The sequence below is a fragment of the Rattus norvegicus genome, chromosome 18 (genome assembly GCF_036323735.1).
Source record: "Rattus norvegicus strain BN/NHsdMcwi chromosome 18, GRCr8, whole genome shotgun sequence".
In the NCBI taxonomy this organism is placed as follows: Eukaryota; Metazoa; Chordata; class Mammalia; order Rodentia; family Muridae; genus Rattus; species Rattus norvegicus.
The window spans coordinates 70,464,079-70,479,679 of record NC_086036.1 but is presented as its reverse complement, the minus strand read 5'-3'; the positions used below and the strand labels follow the sequence as shown (position 1 = coordinate 70,479,679).

General features: G+C 45.1%; 1 protein-coding gene across 16 annotated transcripts in view; it reads right to left on the bottom strand.

The window, feature by feature from the left end:
• Myo5b (myosin Vb) overlaps positions 1 to 15,601 on the bottom strand; it is a 300,202-nt gene that overhangs the window by 134,239 nt on the left and 150,362 nt on the right. For 15 of the 16 annotated variants that reach the window (XM_063277100.1, NM_017083.2, XM_063277099.1 and 12 more), the window contains exon 5: positions 6,393 to 6,549. In XM_063277100.1, the coding sequence (XP_063133170.1) occupies positions 6,393 to 6,549 (157 nt within the window). Of the gene's footprint in view, positions 1 to 1,154; positions 1,295 to 6,392; positions 6,550 to 15,601 lie in introns of those variants that run through there. The other variant, XM_006254908.5, reaches the window with a different exon arrangement.

Genomic DNA, 15,601 nt, shown 5'->3' with positions numbered 1-15,601 from the left:
CTTCAGGAGCAAACCACATTACAAACAGCCAACTATCAGCCCTGTCCCTAGCTCCCAAGGAGCTCCACCGAATGGGCTCTCGGCTTCCTATGTGTGTTCAAAGTACAGAACCGGGCAGCCACATCCCTCCCCTAACATGTTAGAGTAGCCGGGCATTTAGGTGAAGCCTCTCTTTGTGAGTTTCCCTCTAGCGAATACAGGAGTGGTGACTGAGTGTGACCGCCGCCATCTTAGAATTCCAATGGATTAACAGACCCGAGCATGACTGGTGGCTGCAACACAAGAGCAACAGGGAGATGGTGTGGTCCTCCTGGGAGTGTGACATAGGAGGCCCAGGGGCTGGCCTATTACAGTGCTGCACAAACAATGGCAACACAGCACTTCCTCAATTCACCACTCTTAAAACAGGACAACTGGATACGCTAAACACAAGTTTGTGGAAGATTATAAAACACAATCTACTGTCACCATTGCTAACGAATGAACTTCAAATGTCTCGCTTTGTAAAACAGACACTATGCTCATCACCACAGGGCAGATGGGGTGGTGGTTCATATCTTTAATCTCAGCACCTGGGAGACAGAGGCAGTTGGACCTCTGTAAGTTCAAGGCCAGCCTGGTCTCCACAGCAAGTTCCAGGCTAGTCAGGGCTACAGAATGGTACCTTGGCACAGACAGGCAGACAGACAGACAACCACGGCATGTTCTTGCTGTTTATGCATACAGAAATGTGAAATTCAAATAGACTTTCCTATGTAAATTGTATGGTAATAGGCAGTAATACAATGAGAATTCTAGCAGAGAAGCAGACGGGGTTTGTCTGGAAGCAGAGAGGGAGCAGACAGCCTGCCAGCCGAATGGCAAAGGCTGGGGAAGAGAAAACTGCAGTGAATCCCAGAGAGGAGAGTCCTCCCAGCGGAGAGAACACAGCGTGGACTTGGGGCAGCAGAGTCTAAAAGAGACAACGTTGGGGCGGCTAAATGTGAGGCCGTGTAAGAGAACACAGACGTAGGCCATGGAGGAGCCAGATCCCTGCCCAAATCGGTTACAGCTGCAGCCATTTTAAAACAATGAAGACAAAAACCATAAAACTCACACCTCTGGTTTTTTATTATTCTTTTTCATCATTTTAAAATCATTTTAGTTCACTGTACCTCCGACCTTTCTCCTTCCAGTAGGGGAAGTGGATCTTAGGGTTGTCCGTCTGCTTTCATGATCCCATAGCCTGGACTTGGGTTCTGTCCCTGCCCCAACCCTGGTCTCCTGATTAGCAATGTTCTCCTAATCAGTGCAGACTTAGGACTAAATCCCTCCCACGATGCTCACACGCTGTTAAGAAGAATGGGGTCAGGGCGTACTAGCACTGCCAACGAATCAGACCAAGCTGGCCCAGCCAATCCCAGCCCAGCCTCCAGTCCGCATAAATCAACAGCGGCCACTCAGCTCGGCCTCCTGATAGTTCTGCATGCTCAGACTATGTCCAGTTCTCTGTCTCCCCGGAAGTGTCTGCAGCAGAAGCAAGGAGACATGCCCTTGGGGGTGAGCCAGGGCCTGTGCGGAATAGCCACTAATCAGCTGCTTCTAACAGTGACACTTGGAGAAGCCACAAGCTGACTTCCTGACACATAGGAAGGCTAAACCTGGAACATCTAAAAAGTTACGCTCAGCTTTGATAGAACAAAAGTTTCTTACTTTCTGTTGGCAACTCTTGATTCCCAGCCAGGGTTCCTAATTCTGCTGCTTCCTCTCCACAACCAAATTCAAGCTTCCCCCAGAGATACCATACTAATGGCGAACAATTGAAGGAGGAGCCCTGAGTGCGTAAGCTCATGGTTTCCAGTACAGCAAGTTGCACAAGGCAGAGAGTTAATGTCTGGGGCCTGAACGACAATAGTTATGTACACAATCATGACGAGGGTAGTTCATATCTACACTCCTCATTCAGACCCAAGCACTTGTGCACACGCCTTGGTCTTCTAGGGGGCTGCATGTTGCTCTTGGTTTCTAGTGTGCCAAAGCATCCTTCCCACAGAACTCAGCAGTCTACTCAGGCTGTGACAAATTCAGTGCATACTTAAATTATTAGTAACCACCATAATTTATAAGTATTCCCGGGCAGGGACTAAAACCGATAACTTCCGTATCAATGGCCATAGGGAGAGTATTCACAAAAGGCAAAAGGCAGAAACAACCACGAACCTGTCAGGAGAGACATGGCTAAACCCTAACCCTAATCATGGTGAATTTACATAGACAGCCATAAAAAGAACCAATATTGATAAAAGCTAAGATATGGGCGAACCTTGAAAACACTATGCCAAATAAAGTTAACCGGATACACACTGACCAGTATTATATGATGCCATTCACGGGAAGTCCCTAGAGGAATAAGAGTCAAAGACAAGAGGTTGACATCGGTTTGCCAAGGGTCTAGGTAAGGGAATGAGTAATTGTTCAAGGGGAACAAGGTTTCTACTGGGGTAATGAGAAAGTTCTGGAAACAGATGGTAACAGTAGATACACAAACAATGTGAGGTATTTCTGAATCATATACCTAAAGTGGAATGTTTTCTCATGCATATTTTACACAATAAAAATTTTGGAAAATGCCTTTTGCCTTATTTAGTAACAAGGTGTCTCGTCTGCGCTGAACTCCAAGTGTGACTAATGTTTACTTGGGTCAGTCGCCAAGCATCGAAGAGAGAATTCTCTGCTTTGCCAAGAATAACTGCTTTACCGTTAGAAGAAGATCCACGTCAATGAAATCTGCCTAAAAGACCAACTGAGTGCTGAAAGTTGATCGATGGAGAGAGCCAATCTGGTTTAGAGAAAACACAGTGTAAGCTACAAAGCGCTGGCCTAGCTCACACATAGGGTACCAAAGCCAGTGCCCACGGGTTTCTTCTGCAACTCCAGAAGTCTTAGATTAAGTAGCTTAAACTGGATACCAAGTGTTGGGCAAGAGAGTTTATTGTGGAAAGCCACTTACTAATGCATGTTGTGGGTAGAAAGTTTGCCCAAACTTAACGTCGTGGAGACAAGGTTCATGCTCTAATACCCATGAAAACCTTGGGGGCGTTGCATGAGGTTGTGGAGTGACAGCTGCATCAGGATGTGGAGGGCCAGCTAGCTACAGAACCACAGGGATTCTGTCACTGTTCACACTGTCAGAGGTCCCTCCCTCGTCTTTATAACAGGTGGATGGTTCTACAATGGTGTACCTGGATCAGAAACATCACTGTCACAGCGACGCTCATGAGAGACCCAGAGTACTGATCTCTTTTCTAGACCTTTTGAATCAGAAACTCCAGATGTATAGTCCAGGGCCCAAAGTTTTACGAGCCTCCCAGACAGTAATCAATTTCTTTTTCTCTCTGTCTCTGTCCGCCCCCCCCCCCCTCTCTGTTCCTTCTCTTTTTCTAGTTTTGAGACAAGGTTTCTCTACGTACTCCTGGCTGGCCTCAAACTTCTTGAGGCCAAACTCATAGAGTTTGAGGCCAACCTCAACTCTGCCACCCTCCTGCCTCTGTCACCCAAGTGCTGGGATAAAGGTGTGTACCACTGCACCCAACCGGTTCTAAAGCACTGTGTAAATGAACGTTCTCCTTGTAGCTTTCTCTTGGTAAAAGCACCTTCAACTGCACCATGTTCTCATTTATATACAAATAATGAAGCCAGCTTTTGAATTCTTAAAGAACAGGCAGTTTCCTGCCACTCAGCAGGAAGGAAAGCTTTCCTGGGAAAGCAATTTTAAAGGCAGAAATTTTGCTTAAATAACCCAAAACTGCTGTGACCCTAGACTCTGAATTTACTCTTGCCTTTGGTGAAAGCAGAGGGACAGAGGGACAGAAAGGAGACCATGGAAGGTCCAGGAGATGTGTTGGTCCACAACAATGGAAAGATCCATGGCTATGATGACTTGTCTGGGTTGACAGGGCGAGGACATGCGGCACAAACAGATGTTAGCTCGACTGGGCTGTTTCTGCTTCCTTCCCAGACAAACTCCATTCAGCTTTGTCAAGGATTCTCTTCATAAGGGGAAGATAAACTAACTTTCCAACACCCTTCATATATAGATTACTAAAACCAGACAGCCCCTGTAAAACCCAATAAGGTCGTCATTTGATGTTCTGAACAGGCAAAGTTCAATGTGAGGGTTCCGAGGAAGCGTGTCCCTTACACTTTCACAAACAAGCCCCGACTCTCAACAAAACTAAAATGGCAGAATCACTTATCTGAAGGCTCACAAACTAGAAAAAGAACCTCTGCTCTTCAATAACATCACCAAAACCCCCTGACAAGCGGACATGCTGTGCCCAGTAGGGCTCCAGGTTTAAGGAAACTAAGTCCACATTAATGGCAGAAAGGAAGGAATATCAAACAGGGTGGGGTTTTCCTTACCACACGGCATCTGTGCCAAGTGGCTATGGGTCTCAGTGTCAGGAAACCTCTACCCCCGGAACCCATAGGACGGCTCTCAACGCCATCAGGGAAGATGTTTTCACCGCACATCAGTCTACCAGGGAGACACTGTTAGCAATACAGCTCTTATCCCGCAACAATGAAGTTTTCTGTGTGCTAACAACATACTCAGAAAGCAAAATGAATCTGCTTTTCTATAAAACTTGATTAAAACTATTTTCAACAATATAGTCACTTGCAGAGTTACCAAAACACACATGCATCCTTCCCTTGGCATCTAAAGTGCCTTCAGGCTCCTGTGGCTGGTCTGTTAGGTATTTTCTACATTTGCACAGGGTCTGTTCATGCTCTTGTCAGCATCGGCTTTCTACTTCCTCCTCTCTGTACCCTTCTCTCCCCTTTTTCCCCCAGAGCCTTTTCATGCTTAGACTCTAGATTTCAGGATGTTAGTTCAGCAGATGACCCTGCAAATCTTCTCTGTGGCTTGTCAACACCTTCACTTCCTCTCCGTTGGTGCTCCATATTACCCTTCTGCAGGTGTCAAACTAGTGACAGTAGGATTAACACCCAGAAGGTTAAGGCACAAAATGTGCATGGCTTTTGGTTGGGCTGGGCATCGTTTTTGCCCCATCCTCTTCATAACACTTCTATACTTTTTCTTAATAGAACAAAGGGACTGCCCAGCCTGGAGAAAGAGTGAGCTGAGTGTAACCTTGGTAAGAAAAAGAGCCTTGGCTTCGAGAGTGAGTACAGTAGTTAGCTTTGATTGCCAACTTAACATGGCCTGGAGTCATTTGAATAGAAATTCTCAACTCGGGAATTACCTAGATCAGATTGGTCTGTGGGCATGTCTGCTACAGACTGTCTTGATGATTAATTGATGCAGCTGGTCTCCTCCCAGCCCACCTTGGGCAGCACCATTCCTTAGGCAAGCGGTCCTGGAACTGTGTAAAGAAAGATAGCTAACCATGTGGTGGGGAACAGCATCCTTCTATGGTTTTTGCTTCAGATTCCTGCTGACTTACCAGACAAAATAAAAAGAGCTCTATCTGCCTCCTGGCCAGCAAAAGAAGGAAAACCCAAACAGTGGGAGAACTGAAGTGAACCAGGCTATGGAGACACTTAGTTCTACTCTATCAGAATAAATCCTTCAAAGAGGAACGATAGAGACAGTGAGAGGTAGAGAGAGAGAGAGAGAGAGAGAGAGAGAGAGAGAGAGAGAGAGAGAGAGGAATAGAGATAGATAGATAGATGACGGATAGACAGACAGATAGACAGACAGATCTGACTCTAAACCATTATTAGCTACACCCAAGATCTAATTTTTAGAAACAACTTTGGCCTGAGCTCAAGTTCTCTAAGTCCAGCCAACCCAGGTTCCTGTCATAATGTCCTAGCTGATGACAGGACACAGACAGGGTAAATAAACAGGGCATGCACGCCTTGGCTACTCCATCGTAGGTAGCGGTTTCTAAAGATCTTCAGCAGAAGGGGGGATGTCACAAGTTTGCTGCCTCTCCTTTATCACCTTCTCCACAGAGACGAAAGGAACTAGTTTCAACTCATCGGTCTCAGTCTGCATGAGAGCCGCCTTCTCAAGCAGAGAGATCTGTACAGTATCTACTGGTTGAGGAAATGCTACTTTTCTGATCCAGGCTAGCAGTAAGAAGGGGAGGAAGCAATGATACAGAAGGCAGGAGGGGCCATTACTACAGCATACGCAGTGGCAGCAGGCAGGCAAGGGGCCATTACTACGGCAAAGACAGAGAGCATAAAGCCATTCCACCTAACACGGGATCCTGCAGGACACGACCAGGTGAGATTATCTTTGATCTGGAGTTTCAGAGGCGTCTCTACCGTCTCTCTCCTGATCGAGGCAGAGTGTCAGTGCTGCCTAAGTGAGCTGCTGCAAAGATTCTCTTCATTGCCCATACCACATTCAACCCCGAGATTCCCCGGGAACGCTTTACCTCCATGATGGGACTGGAAGCCAGGACCTTCTCTTCGATGTTGGTATCACTGGCTGAGCCCCCAACTGTGGCAAAATAGCGCATGGCATACTTGGCTGACACGGTCTTCCCTGCTCCAGACTCTCCGCTGACTATGATGGATTGGTTCTTTTCATCTCTGGAAGGGAAAGAGCTCTGGTCAGTCACTGGCCATGGCAAGGTGCTGCTGCCTGCCAGGAACTCTGATGTGGGCCAACCTGGTAAAAGGCATCTCCTGGGGATAAATGTGAATAACTGTAAAGTCTGCCTTTGCTCACAGGCCTACATAAACTCTGAAAATGGGAAGGAAGGAAGCAGATTGGAGCAGGGTTTTCAAACAGCACGGGCCTTCCATCGCTGAGTGGAAGAATGGTGTATCCGTGGCTTACTCTACAAATAGGAAGACGGTGCCTATTCTCCTAAGAACATATACATCCTTTTGTCTTTGTTCCTCCAACAGGCATACTCCGTGCCACTGAATTCTGATAAAAGGGTCTTCTCTTGTATCAAGCATGCTGATTGCATGGATTTATACATTGTATAAATACACGGTGGAATACATTGTTTATACAGATGTATTGCACAAAGGGTATGCGGCCACCTTCATCTCAACAAACAGGATGAGAGACTAAACTCAAGTTAGGAAAAGAGGATACCTCACACAGGATAAATGACTACAGTTATTCTTTTAAAAGACAACACAGGAAGACGTAAGAAATGAAAGGTACATCCCCTTCTTGCCCCCACCCCAAGAACAGAGCTATTCAAAGCACAGAGGAATGGCAAACATTTGGGACTCAGTTGAGGGTAAGAAATTGCTTACGGTGGTGAACTTGACCCTTCAGTTCACAAAACCACAAGGAAGGCTGACATTCTACTTCCAGTTGTCAGTCCTGACAACAGTGCCTGGTACCACATATGTACCTGACGTCAATTAGTGAGCTATAATCAGCTTAGGGCTCAGTGGGGCTAATCCCCTCCTATCCCAAATGGAAGCATGCTTAAAACTCAGGATTCCTGGTGCCAGCTCCCATGGTGTCCTAGGCAGAGTGGGAACAGAGTAACTGAGAGGCTTCCATGATCGGCTACCCTGCCTCGCTAGTACTATTAGCATGAGTGCAACACATAAACCAAAAACAAAGAACACCAGCTGTTTTCAGGTCAGGGCCAATGCGGAGAAACCAGACAAGGGATGATGACATAAAGGAACCTGTCCTGCTGGAGAGAGACAGAGGGATTGGACAGAAGAGGCCAGAGGGAGGTGTGAGCGCTTGGAAGAGTCGTGTGAAGGATCTGGAGTAGGGAGTGGGATAAACCGGATCCACTCAGTCCCCACGAACATAGAACGCTGAGGTCTCAGCTCACAGAAACGGATACTCAGAAAGGGAGCCAAGGGGCTCTGGATAGAAAGCAGATGCAGGTGAATACATGTATCCTAAAACTGGCTACCCAGCCCATTATGTGAAAACCTTCGGGGATTTCTTCCTAGTCCCTGGGTGGTAACATTTCCCACAGCTTTCTAAGATCCCTCTCTGTTCTAAGCTATTTCGCTCTTATTGGAGCCCATTTCTTTTCTCCTTGCTCCCATAACACTAAAAGGTAGCCTTCAAACAGGCTCTTTCCCATTTATGTATGTATGTATGTATGTATTCATTCAACTTACTTATTGTGGATGTTTTCTGGTTTTATGTATGTTTTTACAATGTGTGTGTCTTGTGCCAGAAGAGGATCTAGAACTGGAGTGACAGATGTTCGTGAGTCACCATATGGGTGCTGGGAACCAAATCCAGGTCTTCTGCAAGAGCAGCCAGTGCTCTTAGATGCCGAGTCATCTGTCCAGCCCCATTTCCATCCATTTGCTGTTTGTCCTTTTGCTTTACGTTGTATCTACTGGACCTTAGAGACAATGTCAGGTGTCACCTGCTACCTCTGCTCTCAATACGATTGTCATCAGGTCCTTAGGTCTAAGCAAGATGACTGGCAGCATAGCCTGGCTTCACCTTGGCAACAGTCATTTCTGTATGACTTGGGCCACCTCTCCTCTCTGGTGTTACCTTGAGAGCTACCTGTGTGTATGACAAGAATCAGACTGGGCAGTCCAAGACTTGGGAGCTTTGCTCAGCTTTCATTCCATAATAAGAGGATGAATGCAGGATGTACTGACCCTTGGTCCTCAGCAGAGAGCCACTTGGAATGAAGAGGTACACACTGTTCCATTTAACAAGGATCCGGGGGAGCAACACACAGAATGCAATAGCTCGTCCGTGCCCCATGCTTCCTGCTATAGCACAGCTCATACAGGAAATTGAACAGCAAAGGGATCTGGGTAAAACATCTTCCTTGACAAAGACAAATGAGGCAGAAAGCAGGGATTCTCATCGCTTTCCACTCCCAGTGTCAGGGTGCACAACACTGAGGACAACCGAGCATGTGCTGCTCAGAGAAGGCGATGGTGCACGCAAGAGGTGAGGTGCACACAAGAGGTGGGGCGCTTTAGGAGACGGGTGGCCTAGGCCAAAGGTAAGTGGCCAAGAAGGAAAAACAAAGGGGCTACTTCATGTGTTAAGTGTCACAAACAAAACAAAAAACAAACAAAAAACAAAAAAAGCAAAAGAAAAAAGATTAAAGGAGTGAAATCATCAAACCCAGCGGGGTGAGGAGGCAAAGACAGAGCCAGTAGTTCATCAGCATCACAGCTCTCCGAGACTTTAAAACTCTTTGCATTGTTCTGGCAACAAGGCTCAGTCAATAGAATGCTCACTGCACAAGCGGAGGACCCAAGTTTAGATCCTTGTTAGGCACATAAAAGACGGAATTCAGTGTGTGCACCTGTAAACCCAGCACTGAGGAAGCAAGGGCAAGAGCACCCTGAGGCTGGCTGGCCAGCAAATCTAACCAATGGGTGAGCTTCAAAGTTAGTGAGATACACACATACACTCACAAACACACACACACACGCATATATACACATGTATATACACAATGCACATACACACATACACACTATGCACATACATACATATATACACATGCACATATGCACACATACATATATATACATACATACACGCATGCACATAAACATACACAATACACATGCATATACACACATGCATACATACACATAAACACACAAATACACACATACATACATATATGCACATGCACACACACATATACACGCATGCACATACACATATACATATGCATCCACACAAACACAGACATGCATACATACACATAAACACAAATACACACATACATATATGTATCTATATGTACACACATAACATTTTTGGTTAGGGGTCTTTTTACTGCTGGAAGTAACTGATTAATCTTTTTACTGCTAGAAGTAATTAATTAGTGACTATAAATAAGGACAGGTTCTTCCATGTAGGCTCAAGTCAGATAAACCGACTTCTTAGACCACTAAATTCCTTTGGAGAAGCCTGTGAGGTATGTACACTACCGTGTGTCCACCCATGGAGTGATGGGGCAACCTTCCATGTTGTTCTTCCCATGTTAGCTGTCCTCCTGACTCAGAACCAGACAGAGTCCAGGATACAGACATTAAAGCCGATTGAGTTGGAACTCTATCCTACTACTGATTGGCTGTCTGGCTTTGCACATGGTTGGTAACTTAGCCAATCATTTTGGCATCTCTTAAGACTGAGATCCTTGAGCCCTAAGCTGTTCTGATTGGTGCCTTGAATTTGTACTGAAGTCTCTAATATATCCTTATACCCTTGCCAGATTAACTTTCTAAATCGATGCTCTAATCACATTTTCCCTTTTCAAAACGTTAAATAGCTATCAGCTCCTTATCAGATCGAGTCCAGGCATTTGGACCCCGCTACGACATATAACACCATTAATGAGTAAGGCCATTAACGAGTTTGGTGGATTCTACCGAGAGTGTTGAGTATGTTGAGCCCCGGTTCTGACAGGCTCTGTAAGTCACTTGATCATGTTACAAAGGAAACTCTGTGCACTGCATATCCACTACAAGATTATATGATGGTTTCCTGAGTCAGCCACATTGACCACTTAGTCTTTGCATTGTGTACCCCTACCCAGGACTGCATTTGGGGTACTCCCTCTACCTGAAGTTTCTTCAACAAAGGCCCGTGGGAGTCATCCCGACCAAACCAATTACCCACTGTTCATTTCAGAGTAATGCCCGGTACTCAGTCATCTCATGCCTCATAATGTCTCATGTACAACTGCTTTTTAATTTAATTACTGGCCTATTTATACCATGCCTGGGTGTTTGCAAAGCCCTTAGTCATGTACTTCACACTCAGTGGTCATAAAATCAACAGGTCTCAGTCTTTGTATCTTAAGAGAAGTCAGAAGCTGAGCAGGTCCAAGAAATGTGCTCACGGTGCCTGAGCTAGAAAGAAAGAACGCACGTTTCTGCCCTGTTCAACCTTCCCTGCTCTACGCTGACCCTTCTTTATGACCATTCCTTTCTAGAATAATGGAGCAGTGTTAGCAAATCTAGCCCTGATATAAGGTGAAATACAAGTCAGGCATCCTCAGCACTGATTGGCTCACTGTCAACTTCTCTGCCCAAACACTGTGACATCAAAACACTTACTCCACAATTTTACTAAGGTGTTAATCATTGATCTAATGCCCTAAAGCCCAAGTCTCATGATTAAGAGTATCAGATAAAAGGTTTTGGATGGATAGTCCAGCACCTGAACTGTGCTATGAGTATAGCCATGCTCATATATATAGTGGATATATATATATATATATATATATATATATATATATATATATATATATATATATATATATTGAAGCTTCCTTCCTGTAAAACCAATCTGGTGACCCTGCCCTCATGGGTCACCTATGGCAAGAATGGGGCTAACTGTGTGGAGTCTCAGACAGGCACAGATCTGAATCTCTGAACTAGAATCTCTGTGAGAAGATGAAGTGAGAATGTCACATGCTTAGGCTCCTAGTACCCAGCCTACTTGTAAATCAGGAGTGAGAGGACATCTCATTTTGCGGAAGCACAGAGAGGACTCATCAGGTCTGACATGGTGTTCAGCCATTCTATTCTTTTCTCGATAGTGACAAATCATCCGGGAACAGGAGTGTCAGGAAATATTCTATTTACCCCGGGATAATCAATCTACTCTTCCTTGCTGTCTACTCTCTAATTACATTGTCAACACCACCACTGATACAAAGAACATCTACTGTGGCAGCAGTGGGAAGCCATCATGCTAGAGAACAGGAACAAACTGTTCAACAAAGCCATCTGGGTCAGCACCATGGACAGAGGTGCTTGCTGGGAGACTGGGAAAAGTCACAGAGAAACTTGGAAAGGATGACTGTTTCAAAACGGCAACATTGTATCCTGTCTGTTTTAATAAATTGAAACAAAACGAAACAACCTGAGATGGGAGTATCAAACCCGTATTAATATAAAGCAATAAAAACAGAGAGGAGTGGTAACAGGGCAGAGAGGGCAAGCTAGGGAGAGGAAAGTTAGGCTGGAGGTAAAGTTAGGTGAAGTATACAGGAAAACTTCAGGGAGGCTGACTAAGGTGTGACCCAAGAGTCGCACATTTACAGTCACTTTAACGCAATGGAGTTCTGTCCCGAGACCAGGAGCTACATAAAAGACATTGTTGCTACGAGAGAAATCTGGGCCTATGAATGCAAGCAAAACATTTGAGGTACAACAAAAGAGCCAGGCCTGATAGAGGTAAGAGCATGCTGCAGCAGGATATCTGAAGGAAGGGCACTGTATGAGGGCCCCTGCAGACCTCAGGTTCCAGGGGTGGGGATGACAATAGGCTTTTTCCAATTACGTCGGCCACTGGGTCCTGGCATCCTGCCAAGCCCTCCCCTTCCCTCCACTCCCTTCAAAGGCCCAGAACTCAACTCAAGCCATTCAGAAACCTGTCATAAATACACAGAGAAAGCTGCATAATTTGTGCTTAGCAGCCAGAGTCTCAAGTGTTTACTTGGTAAGATGAAAATGGACTTCTGTGTAAAGGATATGTGCATTTCCCACATCTGTTTCACAGAGGTGCTAGGAGCCGGGAGCTGTTTATAGAACCACATGTGTGTAGTATGATACATACATGAAAGCAATACAACTTGTATTGGGTAGTGCTGTTCCCAGTGGGTCTGTTTGTACCACATCTGAGAGAAAGAATCCCTGAATGCCCCACTCAGTCTACCTTCTCAACATATAAGCAAGGACAGACTGAGGGCCAGCATCCCCTCCCCCATGAGTGGGAACTGATACCATCTTTGCTCATAGAGCAACGGCCTGAATGACAATTCCCACTGCCTCCTGGGATCCTCTATCATGCGGCTGCAGACCTAGGTAGTCACTGTGGTTCTGTTTGAAACTAAAATCCTTTGGGGCAACAGGGGAAATGCTTTCTGCGACTTTGGGCTTTACAGGTGTGTTGTGGTTTGTGTCGCTAGCTGGTGGTGATGGTGACACATATATGTATTAAGTGTGGCTATTTCATTTGGTCCTGGAACTGGTTTGCAAGGAACGATATGAGCAAAGAACAAAAGAACCTCTGCTTAACTAGCTATTCAGTTGGGATCTGGAAAACTTAAGAAATTCACCTAAAACACAAGTTCTTCCTTTGACCTGGCATAAAATACAGGAGTTTTCATTTCCTACAGATTGCTTTATCCCCCGTCTTCTAAATTTAGGGCTTCCCTGAAGGTAAACTGCAACATCACTCTTCCCTTCTCCAGCTGATCCCTTAGGGAAGCTTACCTTTTTTCCATGAGTCTGTCACCTACAAACTATGCTTCTCAGATCCCAGCTACCACGAGAGTCTCAGTGAAGGGCTATCTCTATTGCCTTGCCTTGTGGACATGCCAGTGAGGGATTGTCTTAAGTTAATTGACATAGGAAGACCCAGTCCACTGTGGGTAGCACCACTCCCTAGATAGGGTGTCCTGAACTATATAAGAGTGGAAAAAAAATCAAGCTGAGTACAAGAAAGTAAATGAACATGAATGAATCTATTCTCTTTGTTCTTGGATGTGCTGTGATTACCAGCCTCAAGTTCTTGCCTGAACTTCCCTGACCATGATGGGCTACAATGTAGAATTGTAAGCAGAAATAATTCCTCTTCCCCCTAAGTGTATCAGGATATTTTATCACAGCAATAGGATATGAAACTAACCCACTTTCTAGCCCAGAGCTGTCCCGAGAGTTACACCTGTCTTATACCTGTCTTCTGGGCAATTGGATGTGGAGACACCCAAAGGTTCCATGTCCAGAGAAGAATTCTTCAGTTCCCTAACCCTTCTGTTCATCTCCTTGACTTCCCAAGGCAGAAATAACAGGGGATTCTTGGGACCTCTCTTTCTCCTTACATGAAATCTGGATGGCTGTATTGCCTTGGTATATTTAGAACACATCCTCTTGGCTCTACTCTCCATCTTCTGTCTTTTATGCCCCATCATGGCATGAGTCATCCTTGTCAATGTTATTCATGCCCTTAGTCCACCCCCCCCTCACTGTTTCTGGGGAAATATTTCTAAAAACTCATCTGAATGTGTCCAGGCCCTCGTCAGTGCACCCCTGTTTGAGACATCTTTAGTACTCTGATTCTTCATATTCTATTCCTAGGCAGAGGTGATGAGTGGGTACAAACAGTGGGGGAACACAGACAATGGTCATGGAGAAACACAACATCCAGAACATTCAGAGAGCAGAAGCCAGAGCATGGCCTCTGACAACTACAAAGAAAATGAATTTGCTTACAAGCAGGTAAATCTAAGTTGTAGCCTGTCCATGATAGTTATGAATGCAGCCTGTCACGCCATTGGAAACTTACTTAAACTATTTTGAGATTTCTTTTTTCCAACAACAACAACAACAACAACAACAACAACAACAGGAGGAGGAGGAGGAGGAGGAGGAGGAGGAGGAGGAGGAGGAACAAACCCCAACAACTTGATTAAGTATGAGCTTCGTAATTGATAATGGCATACTTTACAGTCCAAAGGCTAGACACACTTCTAAGATTCTCCAACCTGGGTGTACAAGGCCAACACATTGGTCCTTATGATGGTCCTTACATCAGACCAGCAGAATCACAGTCTGTAGGTTGGAACCTGGGGATGGATTTTAAATTCCACAAGAGACTCCACTGTTGTGCCTTGGGGTTAGGAACTACTTTACCACTAGAGCTTTGTTAAATTAGCTACGGTGTGAACGCTAAGGCAAGTGAAACAATTCAGACACAGTTTAACTTCTTTATTGTCCATGGTAGCCTGTATACAATGTAACTCACACAGCTTAAAACCCAGCTTGAAGAGACTAAACAGCCCTTAATGGGAAAGCACAGTAACTGCTCTTCCCAGCTACCATCAACAGGTGCCACTGCTTTTCTTTCTAAGCTCTCACTGCTCACTTAGAAAAAAAAAATCAAGCAGCTTCCTCATTAACTGGATTTATATCATTGGGTTTCAGAGTTCGAATGTAACCAGGTGTGGTGGCACAACTTGTAACCCAGCCTGAAGCTAACTATGCCGTGGGTGTCTACTCCACAGGCCATAGGGCTTGCTGAAGAGAGCCTGTGTTTATGCGTTTATGGTGGTGTCAGGAGCTTAAAAGGCCTGTTCAGGACACATGATGGTTAAATGGAACTGAGAACAAAGGCCCATTTGAGAACCACCTACTCCATGTCTAGTGCACCGTCGGCACTCAGATATCTCATGATGGATGAATAGATACTAGGGGTGGAAAAAAAAAAGAGAACCCTCAAATATTGCTTGGCTATGGAAAAGCTCTACTAATTACACCCATTCATGTCAGCTCTTTGCTATCTATGCCTAAACGGCGAAGTGCATGATTATGAAGAGCATTAAGCCCGATACACTGTAGGGCTTAATGTAGCTGCTGTAGGCTTCATTCAGATGCAAAGATAAATGTTCCATCATTTTCGTTGCCTATAGAATATTTAAAATGCACTAGATTTCTCTCTCCAGGAACAGATGTTATATACTTGCCTTGGGGCTCTCACCCACGACACAGCTTTCGAGTCCAAAACCTCTTGAGTGCTTTAGAGGCAGATAAAATAAAAGGTCTCAAGAAAGTAATTAGCTTCTAAGGAAACACTCAGAAGAGAAACAGCAAGTCTCATGCTGAACAAGTATTTTGAACCTCAGTTTCTCATTGACCTAAC